The 24142-nt window shown below is 40.6% G+C and overlaps 3 protein-coding genes across 3 annotated transcripts; 1 reads left to right on the top strand and 2 right to left on the bottom strand.

Annotated features, from left to right (window-relative positions):
• Positions 1–8932: 8932 nt before the first annotated feature.
• On the bottom strand, positions 8933–11428 carry LOC128742651 (protein CNPPD1). The gene is made up of 4 exons (XM_053839076.1): positions 11216–11428; positions 10827–11117; positions 10080–10202; positions 8933–10018 (listed from the first exon to the last, which is right to left on the bottom strand). Exons 1-4 carry the CDS (start codon positions 11258–11260, stop codon positions 9191–9193), a joined length of 1287 nt encoding a protein of 428 aa, XP_053695051.1. The 5' UTR covers positions 11261–11428; the 3' UTR covers positions 8933–9190.
• Positions 11429–14256: 2828 nt separating this feature from the next.
• On the top strand, positions 14257–15135 carry LOC128743148 (ATP-dependent Clp protease proteolytic subunit, mitochondrial). The gene is made up of 2 exons (XM_053839672.1): positions 14257–14371; positions 14430–15135. The coding sequence occupies exons 1-2, from the start codon at positions 14330–14332 to the stop codon at positions 15066–15068; spliced, it is 681 nt and encodes a 226-aa protein (XP_053695647.1). The 5' UTR covers positions 14257–14329; the 3' UTR covers positions 15069–15135.
• Positions 15136–15631: 496 nt separating this feature from the next.
• LOC128740520 (uncharacterized) lies at positions 15632–19011 on the bottom strand. The gene is made up of 5 exons (XM_053836064.1): positions 18943–19011; positions 18719–18883; positions 18416–18658; positions 16038–16202; positions 15632–15964 (listed from the first exon to the last, which is right to left on the bottom strand). The coding sequence occupies exons 1-5, from the start codon at positions 19009–19011 to the stop codon at positions 15632–15634; spliced, it is 975 nt and encodes a 324-aa protein (XP_053692039.1).
• Positions 19012–24142: the final 5131 nt, after the last annotated feature.

Below are 24142 nucleotides of genomic sequence, written 5' to 3'. Positions count from 1 at the left end.
GTGAGTCAGGTAACACAGTAGCATTTTCATATGTATAAAAAAGATAAAAATCGGCATTACGTACAGATATACATGCTAATAAATCGTATTTGATGCGCTAAATTGGCATATCCGTACTATTTTGGAGGCGATGTACGTGATTACAAATAATTTTGAGCGTTACGACTATATAAGTATTTAAATACGATAATATCCGATTAAGCGCGAGTCGCTCCGTACTACTATACGATTTTGTGCTGAAAATCGTATGTATGTCAGTTATTATCATTATATACGATAGAAAATCAACTTGGTCCCACTTTATCCAGCTTTAGTTACGATTTCGAATTTGTTAGGAGATATTTACGATAATTTATGTACATTGATATACGAGTTGGTGCAAGCTGGGTCATCCACCAGGGACCTAACCTTTATTAGCATAGATACTCTCAACGACTGTAAATAAATCATTTTCTATATGGGAAGCATGTGGTACGGGAGGTCCATGCTTTCTGCCTTCCCCTTGATTTCAGGGATTTGAAAGGAATTAGGAATCGCTTCTGCTTCCATTTAATTCCTTGGAATTCTCTCTGCAGTACATATTGCGTGGATGGTCAGGCCAGGTTAACAAAAAACAGGTTAAATTCATGTAATCGTCGTTTTTCAGGATGCTTCTAAGAACCTTAGTACCTACCTTAGTGTGAGAGAAAGATAGTAATATTTATTACCAACTTATTCTCCAAACTTTGTTATTTCTATTGCTGTATAATGTACGGTCTACCTGATTTGATGCTTCAGTTTCAGTATTCACCGCAATATTCACCAAATTCTCCCGAACAAGTTCGGCGGTCTGGTGGACCCATCGACGGTATGACAGCTGCAAATATAATTAAAACGACACCGCAGGCAGCCGGTCATGCTCCGCCTGCCTCAGCACTTGGGCAGCTCTATTTTTGAAGTTCGTTCACCGTAGCTATTGTCTTCAAAAAAAAAACAACGGAGTTCAAGTGCAATCATTATCTCTAGATTCACATCAATGCGAATGACCAAATTGCAAGTTTGCAGCACAACGCATACATGATGAATGAAGATGACAAAAAGTTGATTCGCAGCAAAAGTGCATCCAGGCCAACACGTCCAAAGCAGCTTATTTTTCCTTAATTTCTCATACGTTGAACTCTATTTTATTTAAACAGAAATGTGCCTTTTTGCTTGCTCGGTTGGCAACATGTAGCGCAAGAGACTTTCGGCAAATGTACAAGGCATTCTTTTCCTCCTTTCGCCACAACACGTGCGTTGCAACCATAACGACCAACAGAAAGGGGGAAGGGGAAAATTGTAATTCGAAAGAAAAACGTTTTCTCGCAATTTAAAATTTTAATTTTTATTCTGCGCGTTTCAATATTGGCAGTCTGGTGCAAAGCTACAGTGTAACCGCAAAAAGGACACCGTAATTGAGAAAAAAAGGCCAAATTGCTTTACTTCGATTTCCTTCCCTTGCAATGCTCAAAGACTAGCTTCGGAAGATCGCTTTAAGTCGAGCGAATGAATGCTTTTAATTATGGCGACTCTTCATTTTGGAAAGAAGAAATTTTCCATCCCCTTTTCGTAGCCGCTTTCCTGCGCTCCATCGCGATAAGTTGGGTATGAAACCTGCTGCAGCCAATTTCAGAGTCCTTTTATTTCCGAGAGCAATACATCAAATGGGTTGACGTGCTGATGAAATAAATGGCAGGAGATTTCTGCAGAACATACCAACAAAAAAGCAAAAAGATAAGACAAAACGAGAGCAATTGTCCAATTGTGTGTGATATTCCCAATGTAGAGGAACGTCTTTTAGTGCTTTTTTAGGAAAATTAAGCAGAAGACCAAACAAGCGCAGCAGCAACAGCATCGGCAAAGAGCGGGTTTGAAAACACAATGTGGAATGGTCAGGATTCCTTCTTAAATTACGAGAAATGGAGTGCAATGGACTCCTGCCGTGTCGGTGAATGATCTGTGGGAAAAGTCATCATTAATATTTCAAGTAGCAAAAACCTTTCCATCATTATACACATTTGTTGACGTAAAGGGTTTTGAACAAACCTGTACCGACATATTTGTAACTTTCGTGATCAAATTGTTTTCCGTTTGCATTATTAAACACTAACCAGCAAGCGCGAACCCGATGGAATTCTCGTTTTTGATTCCAACATCGTTCAAACTGTAAGGGCAGAACATGTCGTTTTGCTTTACATTAACCTTTCGAAGTTTTCTGCAACAGGTGTTAGCCAAAATAATTTATTTGTATTTGGCAAATTTTCTCACTCTTCCAAGCCAAATAATCGAGATTTCAAACGCCGTATTACAACCAAAATTGTACAAGATATGAAGGAGTATTTATCATCATTATATTTACATCAGTTTCTTTCAAAGGTCGTTCATAAATACTAGATTTAGTTATAAATATTTACAGATACCTCGCAGAAAACCTCTCATACAAGCATTTCAATATAAGACGAAAATCAATATGAGATGATAATTGATACGTAATGGTTAATAATTGAATCACTCTACTGAAACACTTAGATAGATCGTTTTGAATGCTTAATTGTGATAATATATATCACATTAGATACGTTTTGTGCAGACAAAGAAAATCTTGTAGTTTTTGTTTTCTATTTTGTAAAGTTAGGTATTTAACAAATATTTAAAAAAAATCCAACTGATATCTTTCTCTTTTGCTGCTTGCATCTTAATGAATACTTTGATGGCACTTTCTTAGTAATTAACCGTGAAGAACGTGTTTTTAAACGAATCTGTATAAAAATTCACACCGCATCTGTTTTGTCACAAATGGGCAGTTTGATCTTCTTATCATTAGCATCATCGTGCAGTGAAAAGTGCAGCATGCAACCATGCTTTACAAATCGAAAAATTCATGCAAAGTAGGAGCTTATGTTCGATTTTGGCACATTTCATTTTTAACGGGGTCCATTGTTAGAACGGTATCATTTCATGTAAGTATTCAGTTCGAATTGATTGCTCTGAGTTTACTTGTAAATTAGCTTCCATAACTCATTAGTAGGAATTTTGGAAATATATTCAGTAACTTTGCTGTGATAAATGATATCCACTTCTTACTGCATTGATAATTTATTTTTTAGAACTTAACAAAAGAAAATTCTCTCTGATATGAAAACTGCTTATGCAAAAGTAGTCTTTATTTTTTTTATAATTGTAGTTTTAACAATCGCAGAGAGGACGGTAGGAGAAAGTAATGAAAAAGGTGTTGATAATGTCGAAACAGAATGGGACAAGGTGTGAAGTGAAAAGAGGTTAAAATTATATAAGCTAAGGTCATTGCAGCAACGCTTCAAATGACCCTGTAGGGGAAAGGTGTATAATGTTCCCCCCTATGGAGAAATTGATATATATGTTATGCTTCCCCAAATTAACGTTATAACTACTAGTATATGTTGGTATTTGAGCTGAAAATCAATTGCAATTGTTTATTTCATTTTATATTGTGGAATAAATATGCTAGGAATTATTTAATAAAAGCACCTAAATGTTGTGTTTCTCGTCTGCGCAGGGTAAAATGCCCCACCTGCAGTATAATATGCCCAATGCGGTAATTTGAGTATTTCTACCAGTGATAGACGTCTATTTTGTAGAAAGTAAAACTATTTCCGCTGCTTTCAAAATATCGTATTTTTATATAAAATAAACCTAGTTTCGGCCTTCTGGTGCATTTTTTCTTTTCTGCATGGGGCACATTATACCGCAGCTGTGGCATTTTGCACCTGGTAGTTGAATTACCTGGAATTTAGACGTTGGTAATAAATTATTCCCACCACGGTTAATCTACCTACAATGCTAATTGAGTTGAAAATTGGCAATTGATTTCAACTTAGATCTATTTCATTATGTATATAGCCACATTTGTCTGGTGCAAATTGCACCACTTCATGTGGGGAATATTGGCCTGCTTTCACTGATTTGAAAAAATATTAAACGCTAAAGCAAATCAAGCGTTTCATACCGTCTTTTTTGGCAGGAATGTCTTTTTGAAGGTCATTTCATGCAATCGAATCGCAACAGCCGGTTGTTTACAGATTTTGACAAGAAAATAGCTTATGGAAAAAACGCAAATAGTTCCATCGGAAGCTGCTCAAAAGCAAATTTATTTCTGTTTTGTTTTTACATCATGTGACAACTGTCATACTTGCATAGTAGGCTGGTTCCATCAAACCATTTCTGGGCGGTTTTGCATTTTAATTTCGCTTGTTTAGGGAAAAACTAAGGGGGGGACAAATTGGCCAGGGAGAGCACGTTATACACAATTCCCCTATCGTTCCTCTTTACCCAATCGGGGGTTCACTGATCGAGCGAAGCTTCAAGGTGAAGGTCGTCAGAGTCCAGCTGCTTTTTTACTGATTTCAGTACTTGTTGCCACTATCGTTTTGTTTATGCTATGGCAGAAAAGGATTGCTAGTAGTAGGTAATAATCTGTTATGAACAATTATGAAACGTAAAAGCACGTATCTATTTTTGCTGTTCTTCGATGAGCATCTCACCGGCGATATAACAGAAGGAGACGCAACAGAAGTTAGCCTAAGGGTACCGCCAGAGTGCAAGCGACACACGACGCGACGCGACATTTCTTGCTGTAGTTATACGCGCAGCCCTTTTTCGCCCGAAGCAGGACTGTTCATTTAGCAACATGAGAGCGAAGTCGTGTCGCGTCGCTGTCGCGTTTACTCTGTACGGGGCCTAAGAGTACCTACAAACGATAACAGCGTGCCGGCTCCCGATCCGACTACTAAATCGGTCAGCTAGAGAATATTAGAGCCGCCGAAAAGGCCCAACTCCTGACAGAACTCTTCGAAAAGGGCCAAGAACCGCTAGCAACGGCACTTCACTGGATAATTTCAAGGATTTGGGAGTAGTGTCTGTCCCATATACAAAAAAGCAATAGGCTAGATTGCTGTAATTACTGCGGCATTACGCTGGTCAACGTTACCTACAAGGTGCTCTCCTAGATTTTGTTACGTCGTCTATCTTCAATAGCAGTTCAATAGCAGCAATAGCAATAGCAATAGCAGAATTCGTAGGGCAGTATCAGACGGGTTTTATGGGGACCCGTGCTACTACGCATCAAATTTTTACTCTCCGACAACTCCTTCAGAAATGTTGGGACTACAAAGTGGCCACACATATTTTCGCAGATTTCAGGGCAGCATGCCATAAGGGTGGACGCAAACAGCTACGGAAGATAATGCACGAGTATGGTTCCCCGGACAAACTGACGCGGCTTATCAAAGCTACCCTGGAGCGAGTGATGTGCTACGTGCGCGTTTCGGGACTCTCGATGTCAGCAAATCGGCAACAGCAAATGCTCTGATCACATCGCGACGAGTGTTCAAAAGGTCGAGATCGATGAGTATGCAACGTTGTTCATAGCAAGGCAGCTGAAAGAAGTCGTTTCAGGGCAATCTTCGAAGAGCGTAACGTATGGTTACAAATCAATGCGTCAAAAGCCAAATATATGGTAGGAAGAGGCTCAGAGAAAACAATGCTTACCTCCCACGAACAGCGACTATTGACGACGATAAACTGGAAGTGGTTGACGAATTAGTATAATTGGGGTCTCTGGTCACCGCCGATAATAATACGAGTAAGGAGATTCAACGACACATCCAAGCTGGAAGCGTACTTTTCCCTCCACAAGACGCTTCGATCGAGAAGGATACGCCGCCGCACAAAGCTGACAATGTACAAAACGCTAATCAATCCGGTAGTCCTCTACGGACTTGAGAAAGTAACTTTGCTTACGGAAGACATACGTGCACTTACCGTATTTGAACGAAAGGTGTTGCGGACTATATTTGATGGAGTACAAACAGATATTAGGGAGTGGCATATGAACCACGAGTTGCAGGCACTACTTGGAGAGATTTCCATCGTACACCTGGTGAAAGTTGGCAGACTACGGTGGGCCGGCCACGTCGCAAGGATGCCGGACGACTGTGCAGTGAAATCCGTTCTCTTCAAGAACCGCACCGCAACAGGAATAGAGGGGTCCAGCGTGCTAGATGGCTCGACCAGGTCGAAGCCGACTTGCATGTGTCGAGACGTTCAACGATTTGGCGACGGGTGGCCTAGGACCAAGCACTATTATAGTGGAGAGATATTCTTGATTCAAGAGCCACCCCGGCTCTCGGCGGGTAAACGTTTATTTTACGCGCAGTTTGACAGATCGACCCGTAAACCGTAATGCTAGACAGTTTTAACCTGCGCTTCACACTGAATGCTTTGACTGAAGTTTTTGGAGCGTCTTAGTAGAATACGAAACCTGGGTATGAAATGGGGAAGGCAAATGAGGAGCGTCCAATATAGCTCTAGCTATCCCAAGCCCCTACCTAGCGCCTCCACGTGGCCATACCCGGTAATGCTCTATTGAGTAGCCAAGCTTACTTACTTACTTACTTAGGTGGCTTGCCGTCCTAAGACAAAGCCTGTTGAACAAAATTTCTACATGTAACTCGGTTGAGGGCTACCGCTCTCCAATTCCTCGGACACCGAGTACTCTCCGCCAGATCTCGCTCCACCTGGTCTAACCATCTTGCTCGCTGCGCTCCTGGTCGTCTTGTTCCTACCGGATTTGAGGCAAACACCATCTTTGCAGGGCAGTTGTCCGGCATTCTTGCAACATGCCCTGCCCATCGCATCCGTCCAGCTTTAGCCACCTTCTGGATACTGGGTTCGCCATAGAGCTGTGCGAGTTCATGGTTCATCCTCCGCCTCCATACTCCGTTCTCCTGTACGCCGCCGAAGATCGTTCTTAGCACTCGTCGTTCGAAAACTCCGAGCACTCGCAGGTCCTCCTCGAGCATTGTCCATGTTTCATGCCCGTAGAGAACAACCGGTCTAATAAGCGTCTTGTACAGGGTGCACTTTGTACAGGGACTTAGTCTGCTCGACCGCAATTGCTTGTGGAGCCCATAGTAAGCACGACTTCCGCTGATAATACGCCTCCGAATCTCACGGCTGGTATCATTGTCCGCCGTTACCAGTGAGCCAAGGTAGACAAATTCATCGACTACCTCAAACTCATCGCCGTCGATCAATATACTACTGCCCAAGCGGTGTCGTTCGGCCTCGGTTCCGCTGGCCAGCATGTACTTTGTTTTAGACGTATTTACCTTTAACCCAATCTTTTCTGCTTCGCGCTTTAGCCTGGTGTACTGTTCAGCCACCGCCACAGATGTTCTGCCGATAATATCCATGTCATCGGCAAAGCAGACGAATTGACTAGATTTGTTGAATATCGTGCCCCGCGTGTTGATGTCCGCTCGGTTCATAACACCTTGTAGCGCTATGTTGAACAGCAGGCATGAAAGACCATCACCTTGACGAAGCCCTCTGTGTGATTCGAATGAACTTGACAATCCACCCGAAATCCGAACACAGCACTGCGTACCATCCATCGTAGATTTAATCAGTTTGATGAGCTTCCTGGGGAGTAGCCAAGCTAGGAGGCGCGATACTGTGTGGTTCCCGGCTGCCTGATCTCATAATCGAGGTTTTGGGCAGACGGTGTAGCCACACGATCTGGTAAGCATAATATAAGTTATTTTAATTATTTTTTTCGTTTTAGCTTATGAAGCATTTACTGCGTTATAGTGAAAACTTTGGCCAATACGAGTGTTAATACTGCACATGGATATTGGATACCAGAAGAAAAATTAAATTAATTATTAGAAGCATTTATGGAAACTAAAAGGACGCAACTCTATTCCATTCGAAGGACTGTTGGTGAGATTGTTCTATTTTTACCCATATATACCACGTTTCATAAATAAACTAGAATCGGGAAGAGGGAGGGATCATCAGAGCACTTGTTTGAAGCGGTGGGCCTAGGGAGAGTGAAACAGTCAACTTTCTAGGGTTATTCTTGGCCCGATTAACAACACATCGTGGATAATGAGCGGGCTCTTCTCCCCACCTGCTGGAGTCATTCTGCATTAAGACGGTTTATTCAACGATTGACTCAGGTGCCTTAGCCCTTGGAAGAAGATTCTCTAAATCCCTGGTACGTGTAAGTGATGTTCAGGTATCAGGTATTCATACAAGAGTTGGGAAGCCTGACCAATCGTTGAATATGTTCAACTCTTTTTGACATGATAGGCTCATTGCTATGAACGGATGTTCTGCTAAGGCAGGTGGTAGTACCACGTATTCATATATTCGTCTTAGTAGAATACGAAACCAATCTGAATGCTTTCCAGGCAGAATGCTTTCAGTTTAACCGGGATGCAATCTCGGTCTATCTCGGTGAAACTGACTGCTGATAGAGCTGAGCCAGGAATTCGCTATTAGACATTTTCGGCGAAAAACTACTAAACTCCTATGGTGCAACAGGTTCCTTATTCTTCTGACATGGTTTCCTGCGGCATTTGGTTGCTCCCAAGAGGTCGTTGTAAAGAACACGTTTTCAGAATTTTCAGAAAAGGCATGCCTACAATGACGATGGTAAACTTAAACTCCATAAGGGCTTTCTCGGAAGACTTCCTGAAAGAGGCATGTGAACTACTTTAGCGAGACTTGATGGTGATAAGGTTTTCAATTCCTCATACTTAATACCAGTTTTCTTTTTCCGGTTAAAGGACGGATACTTTCCTAATAAATCTCATATTCGCTTCGCGTCTACATTCTTGACCGACCCCATTCTGATCAGAATTACTGATTAAATTCAATCAGAATGTATCGTTCAGATGTAGGTAATCGAAAGCTAGAAACATTTAGACGACCTATATCTTCCTCTTCGCAAAATGCAGCCTAAATGTACCCAATAATCCTAATAATTGAATACTTTTTGATAGATAATAATTGAAAAAAATTGGACAATATTATAAAATATAACATATTTTATTTTTTCAGTTCAGATTAACGGTAGAAATCACAATTTTGTTTTTATTTGAAATTTACTGGAATAGCTTAAAATTAAGCTCGCCGTTAATGTGGAATTTTAGTTCTTCGAAAGGTACAAATTGATAATACATATTTTTTATATTGCTTCGAACTGAAAGAAACCTGCTCACGTATACAAGAAATAATCATTAATGTAATAAGAATGTTATTTAAATAATGGGTTAATTTGTATACATAATCTAAAAAGTTTCACTGCAAATCTAATAATTAGAGTACCGCAAAATAAACAATATGTTTATAAAAATTTAAGGAACGAGCTAAATATCTCGAAGGTTCGTTTGTAGTTAGAGTAAACAGCATTTTTTGACTGATAGCTAGTCTCAACTGGGTTAGGCGCGACGCTTCCATATAATAACGAAAAAATAAGTCTGTCATAGGTGCAATTATGGTTTTCCGGGTCGTGCTCATTTGAATTATTTTTGCCAGAATTTGCATCAGATTCGAGATTCTCATCATCTTCGTCAGTGCCGAAGGTTGCTGGATACATAAACCGATAGTGCTTCCGATTAACCGTAGAACCCATCTTCACAGCAGGTGAAGGAAACTGGTCTATCGAAACTGAAGAATAATCCGGTTTATAGCTATGAGATTCGTAATTTGCATTATCGTTGGCGTAAGCATTGCCGAAATTGTAGGCGGCTTCGATTACCATCTGTAATGAGCATTGACAGTCTTCTAGGGATAAAGGTACCGTTTGTGATTCCGTTTGTAGCATAGTGCAATTACGGCCATCTAATAAAGACGGATCTGTTCCAACTGGTATACATTCCGAAGAGGATACAGTCTTTGTTGAATCGCCGCGGAAAAGAACGTTTCCAGGTACGTTTATGTTACTAGCTAGAAAAAAGGCCCCGGCAATCGTCATCACACTTGCGGTGTAACTAAAAGCAATAACAGTACTGTAATTCAGAATCTGCTTGGCTAATGCTAGCGTTGGAAGAAAATTGATCAGCTCGGTATATGTTAGCCAGCCTCTGGTAAGACCCTGCCGTTTGGCGAGAACTCTTTCTACTGATTTAAGCTTCTCGAAAAACTCATGATTTGAGACGTATATATTCCAACCCTGCAAAAAGGAATTATTACCTTTAATGTAATGTTAAAATATACATTTTTGGAAAGCTTACTATTGCATCAAGAAATTCTAATTCCAGTTCTTTCATATGATCCACGGATATGTTTCCCGAATCGGCCCATACGCTTAGATAGACATCCTCATCATAGCCACAATAGAATTTGGTTGAGACCATCTGAAATATAATAGGTGAAGTAAAACATAATTTTTTTAATTACCTAATTTAAAGTTGCTATCTATTAACAATGTTTTAGTCTTAATAGTATAATATCTTCACGTTAATTTCTCTATTTTCTTCGAATAAAAGCCGTAAGTTTTTCACTTGTTGTTTGATGTCAACCATAAATAATTGCCATCATAAATAGTAGACCGATAGATAATAATTTATTCGATAGCTGATGTTACTAGAGTTATACACTTGCACGGTTTGAAGCAACTTTCACTAGAGAAAGTATAAGAGCAATGGATTTGAAAAGCAAGTCAAACAAAACCATTGATACGTACCAATGAATAAACTTCAACACATAGTTTTTGTTAAGCTGCATTGTGATTCTATTTTTTTATGTTCTACGCTAATTATAAACAAAAACTGCTAAACCTCCAAGCAACATATTGAACATTGCATTCTTCTTCCAGTTCTGATCAGCGGAGCATTTACGTTCATGTAGTATAATTATCATTTATAATCAAATGTTTAGACAGACATCGTTAAATTTGAACTTTAAACATGTGCACGTTGGGCAGATTAGATGTATGATGTTGAATAATACACACACGGTGATTACAAAGTTCAACTTACCATTGACACCATGAACAGTTCGGAAGGCGTAATTCGTCGTGCGTATGCCGGATCGATAGTATTAAGCCGATCAAGGTAGATCATTGCCAAAATGAGCGAGCATGGTGTGACGGTCAAATTACCGACGGTAACAAAATTGAGCCGACTCAGCGAATGGCCACGATGCGATTCGGAGAAAATGTCTGCCGCATAGTCCGCTAAGGGTCGACTGATTTTTGTACATTTTACCGTGGACGAGCCGTAGTAGAGCGTTTTCTTAATGCGATTTAAAAATTCTCCATGGTCTATTGCCTGCAGGAGCAAGTACATTAAAATAAACATACATTAAATTCACGATGATTTGCTACGTAATTTCCTTTTAAGGTATCCCATTCACAGTTCACACTGACCTTATTATCGGAAAGGTTTAAAGCAGATTGCTCGAATTCGATCATTTCTTCAGATGCGGTCACTGCTGGCTCATCAGCGACAAATTTCCACCAACACAATATTCGTATTACATAAACTAATATTTAATGCTGATCGTCGTGATTCGTGAAAAGAAACTTTTATCAAATAAAAATACGCCACTCCACTTCGCAGCTCGTGTTTTTCGCTATAATAAAGACGTAACCACTCTTCCGCTGTGTTATCTGAAGTACTCTGATAGACCGAGCTCCCAGATTTTAATTGCAAATATCAATGAAATGTGAAAGAGCGCATATAAAAATATTGGCTATATCATCCGAAATATGAACATTGACTTAAGAACAACTAGTAATTATTTTAAAAAAATTTAATGTGTCAAAAAAAAAGAAGCTGTAAATACAATCAACATAACTTTTTATAGAAATGCAGCATTTACATTTACCTGCTATTGAAAGGAAATTGCAGTTTTAGATGAATCCGTACAACCGGCAGCTATGCCGTAACAGGCTATCCAGGGTTGTCATCGACTTTCCAGCACTTTATTCGTGGTGAATAAAAGTGACAATATAAGTGGTGAATAGTACAGACGGTACCGTCTGTATAGTGAATAGAAATTAGACAACTCAAAAAACCAAGCAAAAAACAGAAAAGATGAAGGCTTTTATGAGCCTTTTGAAAAACGGATTTCGACATTATACACTCAAAAAAATTAACACGTTTAAACCACGTCATTGTTTGTGACATAGATATTTGTCGACCAACATTTGAAAAGGGCGAATGAGCCAAATGTCAAACAGAACGTGTGAGAGTTCATTTTCCTATGCTGTTGCAGCAAAAAACAACTCTCGCTCGGTCTGTTTGACGTTTGGCTTATTCGCCCTTTTCTAATGTTGGTCGACATTTGTGCATGCCTAAATTTGGGACCCAAAAAGCAAAGCCATGGGTATATAAACGTTTTGTTGAGTGTAGTATCGTAACCATCGCAGCAACACTTGTAGTATCGTAACTATCGCAGCAACTATTCTAGCGTCGCTATGCGATGGTTATAATACAATAAACAGGAAAATATACTGCATTAGTGTAGCAGAGAGTAATCGGCACGGGTGTAATTTATTTGGTCTGGTTCTGGTCTTCTATACTACATTGAGAATTGGACCCTTCTTAATCCACAGGCTTCGCAGCCGGCTATTAGAGTACAGGACAATATAGGATTTCCGTCAAATCATACCCCTCCTTTTCTTATTTTTTTTCTCCAAAGTACTCCCAATACGAGTGACAATGGTGCAAAAATATATTTTTTTCGTTGACTCTAGAATAAACTACGATTTTTTAAACAATGCAAATTGCAAGAATGTTGAGTTTCTTTTCACATTGGAAATGCTTATTGGTTACCTGGGTACTTACGACGTCACAAAAAAATCCCACTGCAATCTGGAATAACTCCGGGAAAATAGAACCATAATTTACCAACTTGTTTTTTCATTAAAGGCCAATCTAATGTGGTTGTTTTAAGACTAGTTGCATAAAAATCGAATGGAAATAAGTGGAGATAGAGCTAAGTGTAATTGCAAGTACCATCATTTTTATGTCGGGGACGTAAAGGTCAATATTGCCGTTGTCGCTCTGTCTCTTTTTTATTAAAGTAATTTCATAGTGTCGCACTTTTGTGCCACTCGCACTTTTAGACTTCACTTTAGTCCTGTACACACTTAAACAATCCGGTAAAGTTTACCGAAATCTAAACAGGTGAACGTTCGGTAAAAATTTCGGTCGGGCATATCGACGTTTGCGGATCTTTAGTAACGTTTGGTAATAAAAAAAATTTACCGGACGTTCAGTTCTTTAAATTTCGGTAAAATTTTACCGAATTCGGCGCTTTTTGTTAAGTGTGTAGGGTGCAAAATGCGGGTTAACAGAAATCAAGAACAGAGAAGCCAGAAGTGAAGACATGTCTTCATTTTGAAGACATTTTTGTTACAAAAAAATGAAATCTCTTCACTTGAAGACATGTCTTCTCCATGCAGTTTAAATGGGCGGAAAGCCGAAGGAAGACAAACGAAGACACTGTTCCTTGATTTGTGTAGGCTTTTCAAAAAATCACCTGGCGTCCCTGATCAAGATAGAAATTCTACAAACCCTCAAGCCTCAACTAGAGAGCAGAGATGCCAGAAGTGAAGACATGTCTTCATTTTGAAGACATTTTTGTTACAAAAAAATGAAATGTCTTCACTTGAAGACATGTGAAGACATGTCTTCACCATGCAGTTTAAATGGGCGGAAAACCGAAGGAAGACAAATGAAGACATTTTTCCTTGATTTGTGAAGACTTCCTCAAGACTTCAAAAAATCACCTGGCATCTCCGCTAGAGAGCCTTAGAGAGTCGCCATCTTAAACCGAAAATTCCAATCGAACAGAACCAGTTGTCAAAAGTAAGTCCAATCGAACAGGAGACTTGTCAAAACACCGCTTAGAGTCTTAAAAAGAGTAACGACTGGAGAGCCTGTTAAAGATATAGAGAGACGCCATCTCAAATCAAGAACATTTTTTGAACAGATTTTTCTGAATTTTTAGCAGCCTTTTATGAATTATTCAACATAAAAGTTTCAGAGAAAGCTTCCTTGAGTATGTTATTATTATATGTAGCATCTTTAATTGCAATCGCTTGTTCTCAAAAGTATGAGCAATAACAGACAACAGCAGCATAGCTATTTACGGTACGACCATTAATTATGGTAAAATTATCATGAAAAGGAATTTCATATTCAGATTTTATAAAAATTATTTATTCCAAATGTCTGTTGATCACAGAATAATCTGTGCGTGCGGCAACACTGACAGACGCAGCAGCATTGTTGCTAGATTATTTGTTTCAGATGGCGACTCTCTAAGGCTCTCTAGCCTCAACTCCTGCTGCGTTACGCAATATTTAAACAAGAGCGAGGGGAAAAACTCAAAAGGCCTTTAGTTGGCAGTGCAAATTGTCAAAGTCACAATAATTGATGTATAAACTGTAAACATAAATAAAAGTATTTCGTGCTAAATCGTGCATGCAATCTATATAGCTTTTTGTGTAACTTTTAAACTCCGGCACAAAATGATGCGAATCACCAATGTCTTCAGCAATATTTACAAAGCTGTAAGTATAATATATTGCTGTCCTCTTTAAAAATTTTCATGTAGTGCCCTCGATTCAGAAACGATCACTGCATACAACAAGCACCAGCCTGATCAATTTAGTTCCCATCGTTGTGGAACAAACCGGCAGGGGTGAACGAGCCTATGATATATTTTCCAGATTGTTAAAAGAACGCATTATATGCCTGATGGGTCCAATTCATGATGATCTTAGTTCTCTAATAGTGGCACAACTACTTTTCCTTCAGTCGGAAAATGCAAATAAAACAATTCACATGTACATCAATTCACCGGGAGGAAGCGTGACGGCTGGCCTGGCTATATATGACACCATGCAATATGTAAAACCTCCCGTTGCTACCTGGTGCGTCGGACAGGCATGCTCCATGGGTTCATTGTTACTTGCTGCAGGATCGCCCGGCCTGCGCCATTCATTGCCAAACTCAAGAATCATGATTCATCAACCGTCCGGCGGAGCGCAAGGCCAGGCAACTGATATTCAAATTCAGGCCGAAGAAATTCTCAAACTAAAACGACAACTGACGGGAATATATGCCAAACATACAAACACGGCCGAGAACATTTTATACGCCAAGATGGAACGTGACACTTTTCTCAGCCCGGAAGAAGCTCAACAGCTGGGAATCATCGATAAGGTACTGGAACATCCGCCGTCCTCCACGGAAGAGTCCTCGTGATGCACTGGCTACTTTGAAGGTAGTAGCATTATTTGACCTTAATAAGTTCATAAACGATTCCAGAATATAATAGATTTGTTTGTAAAGTACACTCTTTACGGGTTTTCGTCACCAACTAAGTTTATCACAACCTTTAGGGTAACCAACGTATTTTGGACTCCATCTTCAGCAGTTGTACATAATTTGGACACTTCCATTTCATTTTGCTTTAGGTGTCAAAATTATGTACAGCTGCTGATGGGGTCCAAAATAGGTTGGTTACCCTAATATTACTTGGTGTTGGTCTACCTCAGTGATGGCCAAATAGCGGGCCGCTTGCGGATCTTGCATTTGGTCCTTGCGGCCCGCGGACTGGTTTGATGGATGGTGAACGGTAACTATAATAGGTTGAATTTATTAATGTCAGAAGTCATTCCGCGCCGCGGATCCATTGATATCTGATTTAGCCCGCATTATGCTTATAGTGAGGCCACCACTGGCACACCACTAGTCGAGCGCGGAATGTAATTCGAAAGAAAAATGAATAAATCAAGCACAAATTTATTAGATACCTTACATTTGAATTAAGATTTTCTTATCCATCTAACATAAACCTGCGCATACAGGCAAAATATCTCCTTTTTGAGTTTATCTTTTGAAATCAGCTTGAGACTTGCCGTCCAGCGATACCCCTCTAGGGGAAAGTTTGTAAAAAAGCGTAAATCGATGGTTGAATTTTTAAACTCGTACACGCCCGGCTTAAGCGGACAGTGAAAATTTGGTTCCAAGCTGTTGAAAAACGAAGCAAACACACCGTTCTCGTCGTTGACGTAGGTGCAAATCCGCGGCAGTGTAAACTTGTTGAACGGCTCGCAGGTTTTCATATCCAGTGTACAACGATTGGAGGCGATTATAAGCTGTGGGATAGGTAAAAAACGGTTTAATCTGGTTTCAACTATTTAGTCTCCTCGATCGTTTTGATTAGTTTACATCAATTGGCGCTTGGATGGTTTCCTTGATGACGAAGCTGCCATAGAAGTGCACTTTGTTGCTACCTATTGAATAATTCCAGCCGGTAGGAAACTCGAGAAGATAATCTTTGGTGTTCGGTGTTACGCATGTGGCTACCTTCTCTCCGAGAAACTCTTTGATACGCTGGTGCAAGGAATTTTAGCATTGAAAATTGAAATATTAGTAATTAGTAATTAAATGTTACCGCACAGTAGTCAGATTCAATGAGAAGGATTAATAGAATTATCGTAATTGGAGTTGTATTATTCAACATGATTCTGGATAAAGACCGCTGATGGAACGTAAAGCTATTCGGGCGATTGCGTTGAAGCGTTCGTTTTTATACCGTATCAAGCTTTGTGGTGCGTAAAAATGAGTGTTTTAATTACACATTATTTTCTCCAGTGGTACTCCATTGATACAGTGCAACAATAATTAAAAGGTCAATTTGTAATGTCCGGTGGCACTAAAACAATAATGTGAAGCTTTTTTTCGACGGCATGCAACATTCCCTGGTAACGCTTGGTAGTAAAGTATTTAGATTTCTGTCCTTCAACGGACAAACGAAACGGCTGATAGCCCCGAGGAAATCATCAGGTCTTTGCCAAATACGGAAAAATAGGAGTACGATTCAGTTTTTTAACGACTTGTACGAAAGGGATTAATGGCTTTTTTAAGGTGGATAAGCATCCCGACGCAGCTGCTACAGTTTGGATACTCCTACAGAAGCTGAGTCTTTCAGTGCACTAAAAATACAGTAACGTGTACTTCCCAAGTATCCCCGTGACTCCAAGGTCGACGAGATTGTTCCCAATCTCAGAAAACTTGTCGACAGACAAATCCACTTTTCTCATCCGGCAGCAATGTCTTCAGTATTTCAAGAATGAAGTGGACGATTTTATGTCCTATGCTGCAATGGTCAATAAGCACTATGAAGTATTCCAACTTGTAGGTGCTTTCATGACTGTGCGATTCATTTATCATAGAAGAACCTGACTAAAGAATTTGACACCGTAGTAGCGATAGTCCAGCTAGTAGTAAATGATCCCAAGATGCAAATAACTCCTCCGCCGGTTCCAGATGAAAATGCCAAACTTATTCATGAAGACGTGATTCCTATTCTTGGACCTTGCGAACATAATGAACTCATTGATTTCCTTGACGGGTTAATTTGTCGTCGAAGATATTGTGGAAAACCAATACCAATTTTGTACTTTTCTCCGAAAATACCACGAAAGTCGCTGCGGATTCAAATCATCCTGGTTAGTCCCATACGATATCTTTTTAAGGGAAGATATAGCAGAGTAGATCATGAGTGTGCCATGGCGGAAAAGAAAACTATTCTATGCATTCTATCAATAGCCTCTGAACAATAAATAAATATTCGTTTCTATTGCATTCGTACGTATGTCTAATGGGATGTCGTCATAAACTTCGTAAAACATTTTTTTAATATAAGGCAATTCCCACGAAAGTGGACTCTGCAGTTGGAAAATGCGAGTGCACTAAACTGCGATCAAACTGCGACAAAGTGAAATCACTGTAGTAAGAAAGAAAAAGAGCAACAACCACAATGTTGCTATTTGGTTCCGTCACATATATTAGTATTAATGAAAATAGTCCATATTTGGCACAATATACAGCCCAACCAACATTCTTGATGAATAACAGCTTGATAACGCTTGTTACCCGGTAATTAGCTATACAATGATTGAATAAGCTACTAATCCACAAAAATGTTTGTTGGGAGGACAACATTTATACTTGGGAATATTGTTTTCCATGTGTGGACACATCACTTTGACCAGTATCGTTGATATTGCCCGGGTGTTTGCTGTAAAACCTGCACTGCATTTAATTGCCGCCCCTGGTGAGGACTCATTGCGTTCCTCTGACCAGTACATTTAACTGTAAGAGTGCATTTTACACTGTTAAGAGGCTTCATCGGGGTAATGTAGAATTCAGCGTGAAGGGAGGGTAATAATGAACCTGAGTATAAACCCATGCTAAAGTAAATAGACATCAAATAGCCCTGATTCTACTAAGTTTCGAGGTCACGAACACTCACTTGTCAAAGCAGGCTCGGTAACATTGCGGCTACGGAGCCTTTCTTGAGCATACTACAACTGGGCAAAAAATTGGACACTTTACAAACCAATGATCCTAATTGTCATCGTGCTGAAATTATCCATAAGAACGATTGAACGATGGAATAGTTCCTAAAACGCAATATATTACGATAGTTTTTTGAACATAAAAATTGTTTTAATTCAAGACTTTTTCGCCCATCGCACATAAATCTGAGCGTTTAGACAATATATTTCCCTCTTAGGTTTTGCCGCTGAAATCAATTTAACGCTGGCCGTCCAACGATATCCTTCGATGGGCAGGTTCGATATAAAGCTCAAACCCATGGTGGAATTTTTGAACTCATAAACACCAGGTTTGATCGGACATCGAAAACTGGGCTGTATGCCATCCAGAAACGTAGCCAGATACTCCCTCCCGTTGATGTGATGGCAGATCCGATTAAGCGTCAGCTTGTTGAAAGGTTCGCAGTTTTTCATGTCCAGTGAACAGCGATTAGCGGCAAGTATAAGCTGTAAATTAGTCAAATGGATTAACAAATTTTTGCAGTACAACAGAGCTTCATGTTTTACCTCTAAAGGATCCTGAATAGTTTCTTTAACGACAAAGCTGCCCTTGAAGTGAAACTTGTGGCCATCTACGGAGAAGTTCCAACCGCCGGGTGATTCCAAAAGATATTTGTCAGTATTTGGCGTGGCACAGGTCGCCACTTTCTCTCCAACATACTCTCGAACACGCTAACGTATAAGTAAATGCAATTATTTATTATTTTTATTGATTTACTAAACAGACTTACCGCACAAGAGTAAGGTTTTATGAAAAGAAAAACTAAACCTATAACAACATATGCGGCACACCTAAGCATGATTGGGAAATTTTGTCACTGCCAAAAACTGAAAACGTGACGCGCATATGAAGAACACGCTTTTATCGGTTCGGAAAGCTGCCGAAGCGTAAATACACTGATGGGTCTATTAATTGCGAATTCCATCCGCAACCAACAACGACATGGACTATTAATAATCATCAACGCAGATTCGTGTTTTGTTCTACTTTATAGTGTGCTGGACGAGAGACTAGAATTTGTATTGTGCAAGCGATTGGTCAGGTACAATATTCATCCACTTTCCAGCGATTTCATGTTTTCGTAGAAGAAAAGTGTTTTATGTTGACCACATCAAACGTTGGGGATATATCTGCATGGTCGCGTAGTATTCACTTGATAACAGTCTGCCGTGCATTGCACGTTCCTGGAATTGAATTTCGTTAGACCGTCACGGTTGAGTGTTTTTTTTTTCTTCAGAAAGATGAGAGAAAAAGGAAGGTTATCCACTGTGTTAAAGTGGTGATCGGTGAATCACTCTTCCTCCATCGTTTAGCGCATAAGGTTATATGGTTTTTCCCGTGATAATCGAAGAGAAAACCAATAGACTATATTTGAATCAGTGCATCACTGAAGAATGATATTGCATCCGACCATCACCTTGTTATCACTGAGACACGCTCACGCGTCGCACATGTCCAGCGACGGAAGAAGAAAGTTGGATGTCGATGCGACGTCCGCCGGCTGGAGTATCCTAATGTGCAAAAGGCTTTGAGGCTACCACTTGGTAGAAGTGTCGAAAAATAGTCAATTGCAATCAAGAACGCCCTTGTCACGAAGAGTGACGATACCCTCGGCAAAGTGCGTTGCGAGAGGAGTTATTGGATTTTTGATGAAACGTTGTTCAAGTCAAGTCGTCAAGTTGAGGGCGGCGAAAAGAAGCATTGAATGCGCATTGAACCAGAGCGGCCAAGACAGCTGCCCGTTAGCGATACGCCGAACTTAAAACAACTGTCAAACCAGCTTGTAGACGAAACAGGATAGCCTAGACCTAGACTAGCTTCCTACCAAAGCGATATTTTTCGCCGCTTTAGTGGTGTCAGAGTGAATCGCGGCTTACAGCGTCACATGTCACGAGCGTACCAGGGTATATGAATTCCTCAATTACAGGTATACCTCCATAGTACGTACCCTCGTTAGTACGTACCCTCGATAATACGTACCCTCCATAATACGTACATTTTGCCTCGATAGTACGTACATTTTCCAGCAACGATATTTTTTTATTTTCTATATAAAGCAGAAACTTTTTTATGAATATTTATGAGTCAATACAAGCAAAAACGTATTCAATAATTCTAAATTTTTGAATAATATCAGTTATTTCTGTTATGTAAAAACCATTATTTAAAAATTAAAAACAATTCCTAAATAGTAAATTAATCAAATATACGTTCTAAATAACAGTTGTCTTAACATTCTGATTTTGCAGATTTTTGCTCAGAAAATTAACCTTTTCTGCGATTCACAATCTTTCCAACTGCGATGGGGGGAACAGCAGGCAATGTTATATTCGTTTGCTTGCAGATACTGCCCAAGCAACAATGTGAGTTTTATTGTACTCTTATGGCGATTTTCATGACCAATTTTGGTCCCATAAAACATAGTCTTGAGCTTAAGCATCTTTCTAAGACTTGACCTTTCTTTATCGGCAGACTTCGCAGCCGGCTGTTTCGGGGTTAGTGCAACAATCCTACTGACTCTATCTAGCAGCACCGTCTAACCGAGACTCGAACATTTCAGCTTATATTGGCAACTATGTACCAAACCTTTACTTTGAATTTGAAAATTGCTAGGGACCGCAGGTACCACTGCATCTCCACAAGTATCACGGGACAGGATTTATGTTAGTAAGGTACAGATCAGGGTTCATCTTGGTAGATGATATGATCCAACGAAACAACGCGTCAGCGATTACATTTCCTCTCAACTTTTCGCGATCACCATTGTAAACAAATAGTCGTCTAGAAAACGTGTGCGATATATTTGGGCCTGAATTTGTTTCGATGATATGAATATTATGCCTTGGATATTTATTTCCGTAAGCAAAACATAAACCAATCCCGCGCGAATCCACTGTGTGGGCGAATAATATTACATCTGTCTTGTTAGATGAGGATGAGGTTTCTTGCAAATCAAGATAAAGATATCGAAGTGGTCATCAAAATCACGCGTTCTAATTTGTTTACAAACCGTCACATATAAAAATTTTATTAATATCTGCGACTTCGGCCTTTCACCTGAGTCAAATATTATTGTAAATTACAATGCAAGCCTAAAGGCCTTTTATACTGCTCTACGGTTGATTCCGATGATATCGACGTTATCCGCAAAACCAAGAAGCATGTGAAGCGCTATTTTGAGTCATGATTATGACGTCGCACGAATCAGCATAATTGGTTTCGTCGGAAAACCATGCTCTAGCATTATCTACCACAGCTCATTTCGATTGACTGAATCGTACGCCGCCTTGAAGCCCACAAACAGATGATAAGTCTGTAAATTGTACTCCCGGAACTCGTCTAGTAACGGATGCAGGAAATCTGACATCTGAACCTTCGTGGAGCGAATCTCACGAAACCCAGCTTGGTACTCGCCGACGATAAGGTTTCCGCTAACGGTCTCAGAGCACAGAACAGGATACGGGAAAGCACCTTATAGGCAGAATTGAACGATGTAATGCCTTTATAGTTTTTACACCCGAGTCTATGTCCTTTTTTAAAGGGCAAATGAGGCCATTCAAGCACTCCTCCGCCATTTGTTCTTCCCCCAGATGCTGACAATGATCTGGGGGATTACTTTGTACAGCCGCTCGCATTTCGCTTTTGGAAGTTCAGCCGGGATACCGTCCTTCCCAGCAGCCTCACCGTTTTTCAGCTCACTGATTGCCTTCTTAACCTCTTCCTGTGTTGGTGGATCTACAGCTTGGCCATCGCTCATAATTCTTATCCTGTTTCTGCTGATCCCCGTGTTTACCTCTCCATTCAACAACATCTGGAAGGGCTCCATCCACCTGGCTACTGCTTACTTTAGCAGCCGACAGCCGGAGTGGCTTTTGCCGTATCAAAAATTCCTTTCCATTGTACTCGGTCCTGGACTAGTCGTCGCCAATTCATTGCACGTCTCGACACACGCAAGTCGGTCGAGCCATCTAGCCCGTTGGGCCCCTCTATTCCTGATACCGGCCAGGTTCTTGAAGAGATTTCGCTGCATAGTCGTGCGGCATCCTTGCGACGTGGCCGACCCACCGTTGTCTCCCAACTTTCGCCAGGTATACGATGGGAGTCTCTCCAAGTAGTGCCTGTAGCTCGTGATTTATATGCTTCCGCCACCCTCCGCTTTTCGTTTGTACTCCGCCACAAATAGTCCGCAACACCTTTCATTCAATTACGGCTAGTGCACGTATGTCTTCCGTAAGCAAAGTTACTGTCTCAACTTCGTAGAGGACTACCGGTCTGATTAGCGTTTTGTACATCGTCAGCTTTGTGCGGCGGCGTATGCTCCTTGATCGAAGCGTCTTGCGGAGGGAAAAGCAGGCTCAATTTCCAGCTTGAATGCGTCGTTCGATTTGCTTACTCGTATTATTGTCGGCGGCGACCAGAGATCCAAAATATACGAACTCATCAATCACTTCCAGTTCATCGCCGTCAATAGTCACTGTCCGTGGGAGACAAACAGTCCATCGCCTTGCTGCAACCCTCTGCGCGAAAAAAAGGACTCGAAAGTGTCCCCGAAACGCGAATGTAGCATATCACACGCTCCAGAGTAGCTTTGAACTTGGTCAGTCGCGTCAGTTTATTCGAAAAACCGTTCTCGTTCATTATCTGCCATAGCTATTCTCGTTCAACTGTATCGTATTCTGCTCTGAAATCCACGAAAATATGATACGTGGACACGTTGTACTCCCGACATAAAACCCGTCTGATACTGTCCTACGAATTCTCTTGCTATTGGAGATGGACGACGCAACAAGATCTGGGAGAGCACATTGAAGGCGGCGTTGACCAACGTGATGCCGCGGTAATTATAGCAATCTAGTCGATCGCCCTTTTTGCAGATGGAACAGACTACACCTTCCATCCACTCCTCCGGTAGTTTCTCCTCTTCCCTAATCCTAATCCCTAATACTAAAAAAGTGTAAATAAAGTGTAAAGTCCAATAAAGTTCTGCCGGGAGTCTGTCCTTTCTGGCGACTCTATTATTCTTCAGCTGATGAATTTCTCGCCGGATCTCTTCGCGGGAGAGGGAGCCGGCACGCTGTTGTCGTTTGTAGGCACTCCGAGGTTTACTCCCGTTGCGTCTCCTGCTGCTATATCGCCGTTGAGGAGCTCATCGAAATACTGCTTCCACCTGACTGCTACCGCTGTTTTGTCAGTAAATAGGTGGCCAGCGCGATCATTGCACATTACAGGCATGGCAAAATTCTTGCACCTTACCGTTATATAGAAACTGCATGTGTCCTCGTACTCGCGTTTTTTAGACGGTATGAGACACTACTGTTGTGCATTGTTGTTTGATGAAGCGGTTTTGTATTTTGTTATATCACGCATATATGTTTGAAGGGTGCTGCGATTAAAATTTGGTCGACTTGAATTTGAAGCTATTCTTTCAAACCTAAACATCCCCACTTTGTACAAATACGAACTACTCGCACGACTAATTAGCGAAATTGTTCAAAGTGGTCAAATCAATTGTGACCAACGTAATAAAAGTATTCACTTTTGTTGTTTTGTTCACTGGACACCTGGATTGGGAACAAATAGAAACTGGAAGCCGCAACGACGATAAAGAGTGGCCAGCACTTTCAACTGTGCATCGGTCCAAAGGTAGTGATTCCAAATCGCGGCAATCGGATGAACAAAACAGGACGTAACATCATAAATATAAGAGGCATACGTCTGTCACCAAAACGAGGGGCGCGATATGTATTTTCGTGTTAATAATCGCCCACATTAAGCAAAGACTCAAACCAACCATACCAGATTACATTCAAGATGAGCAATAGTAACGTAGTTGCACCTCATAGAGTTACATAGCGTTAGCGTTACATAGCGTACCACCAATTTGCTCTCAATTGAACGCGAGGCGACGCGCGGGGGTTACAGCTAGTAAA

Source organism: Sabethes cyaneus, chromosome 3 (assembly GCF_943734655.1).
Source record: "Sabethes cyaneus chromosome 3, idSabCyanKW18_F2, whole genome shotgun sequence".
Classification (NCBI taxonomy): Eukaryota; Metazoa; Arthropoda; class Insecta; order Diptera; family Culicidae; genus Sabethes; species Sabethes cyaneus.
This window is presented reverse-complemented; position numbering and strand designations above follow the sequence as displayed.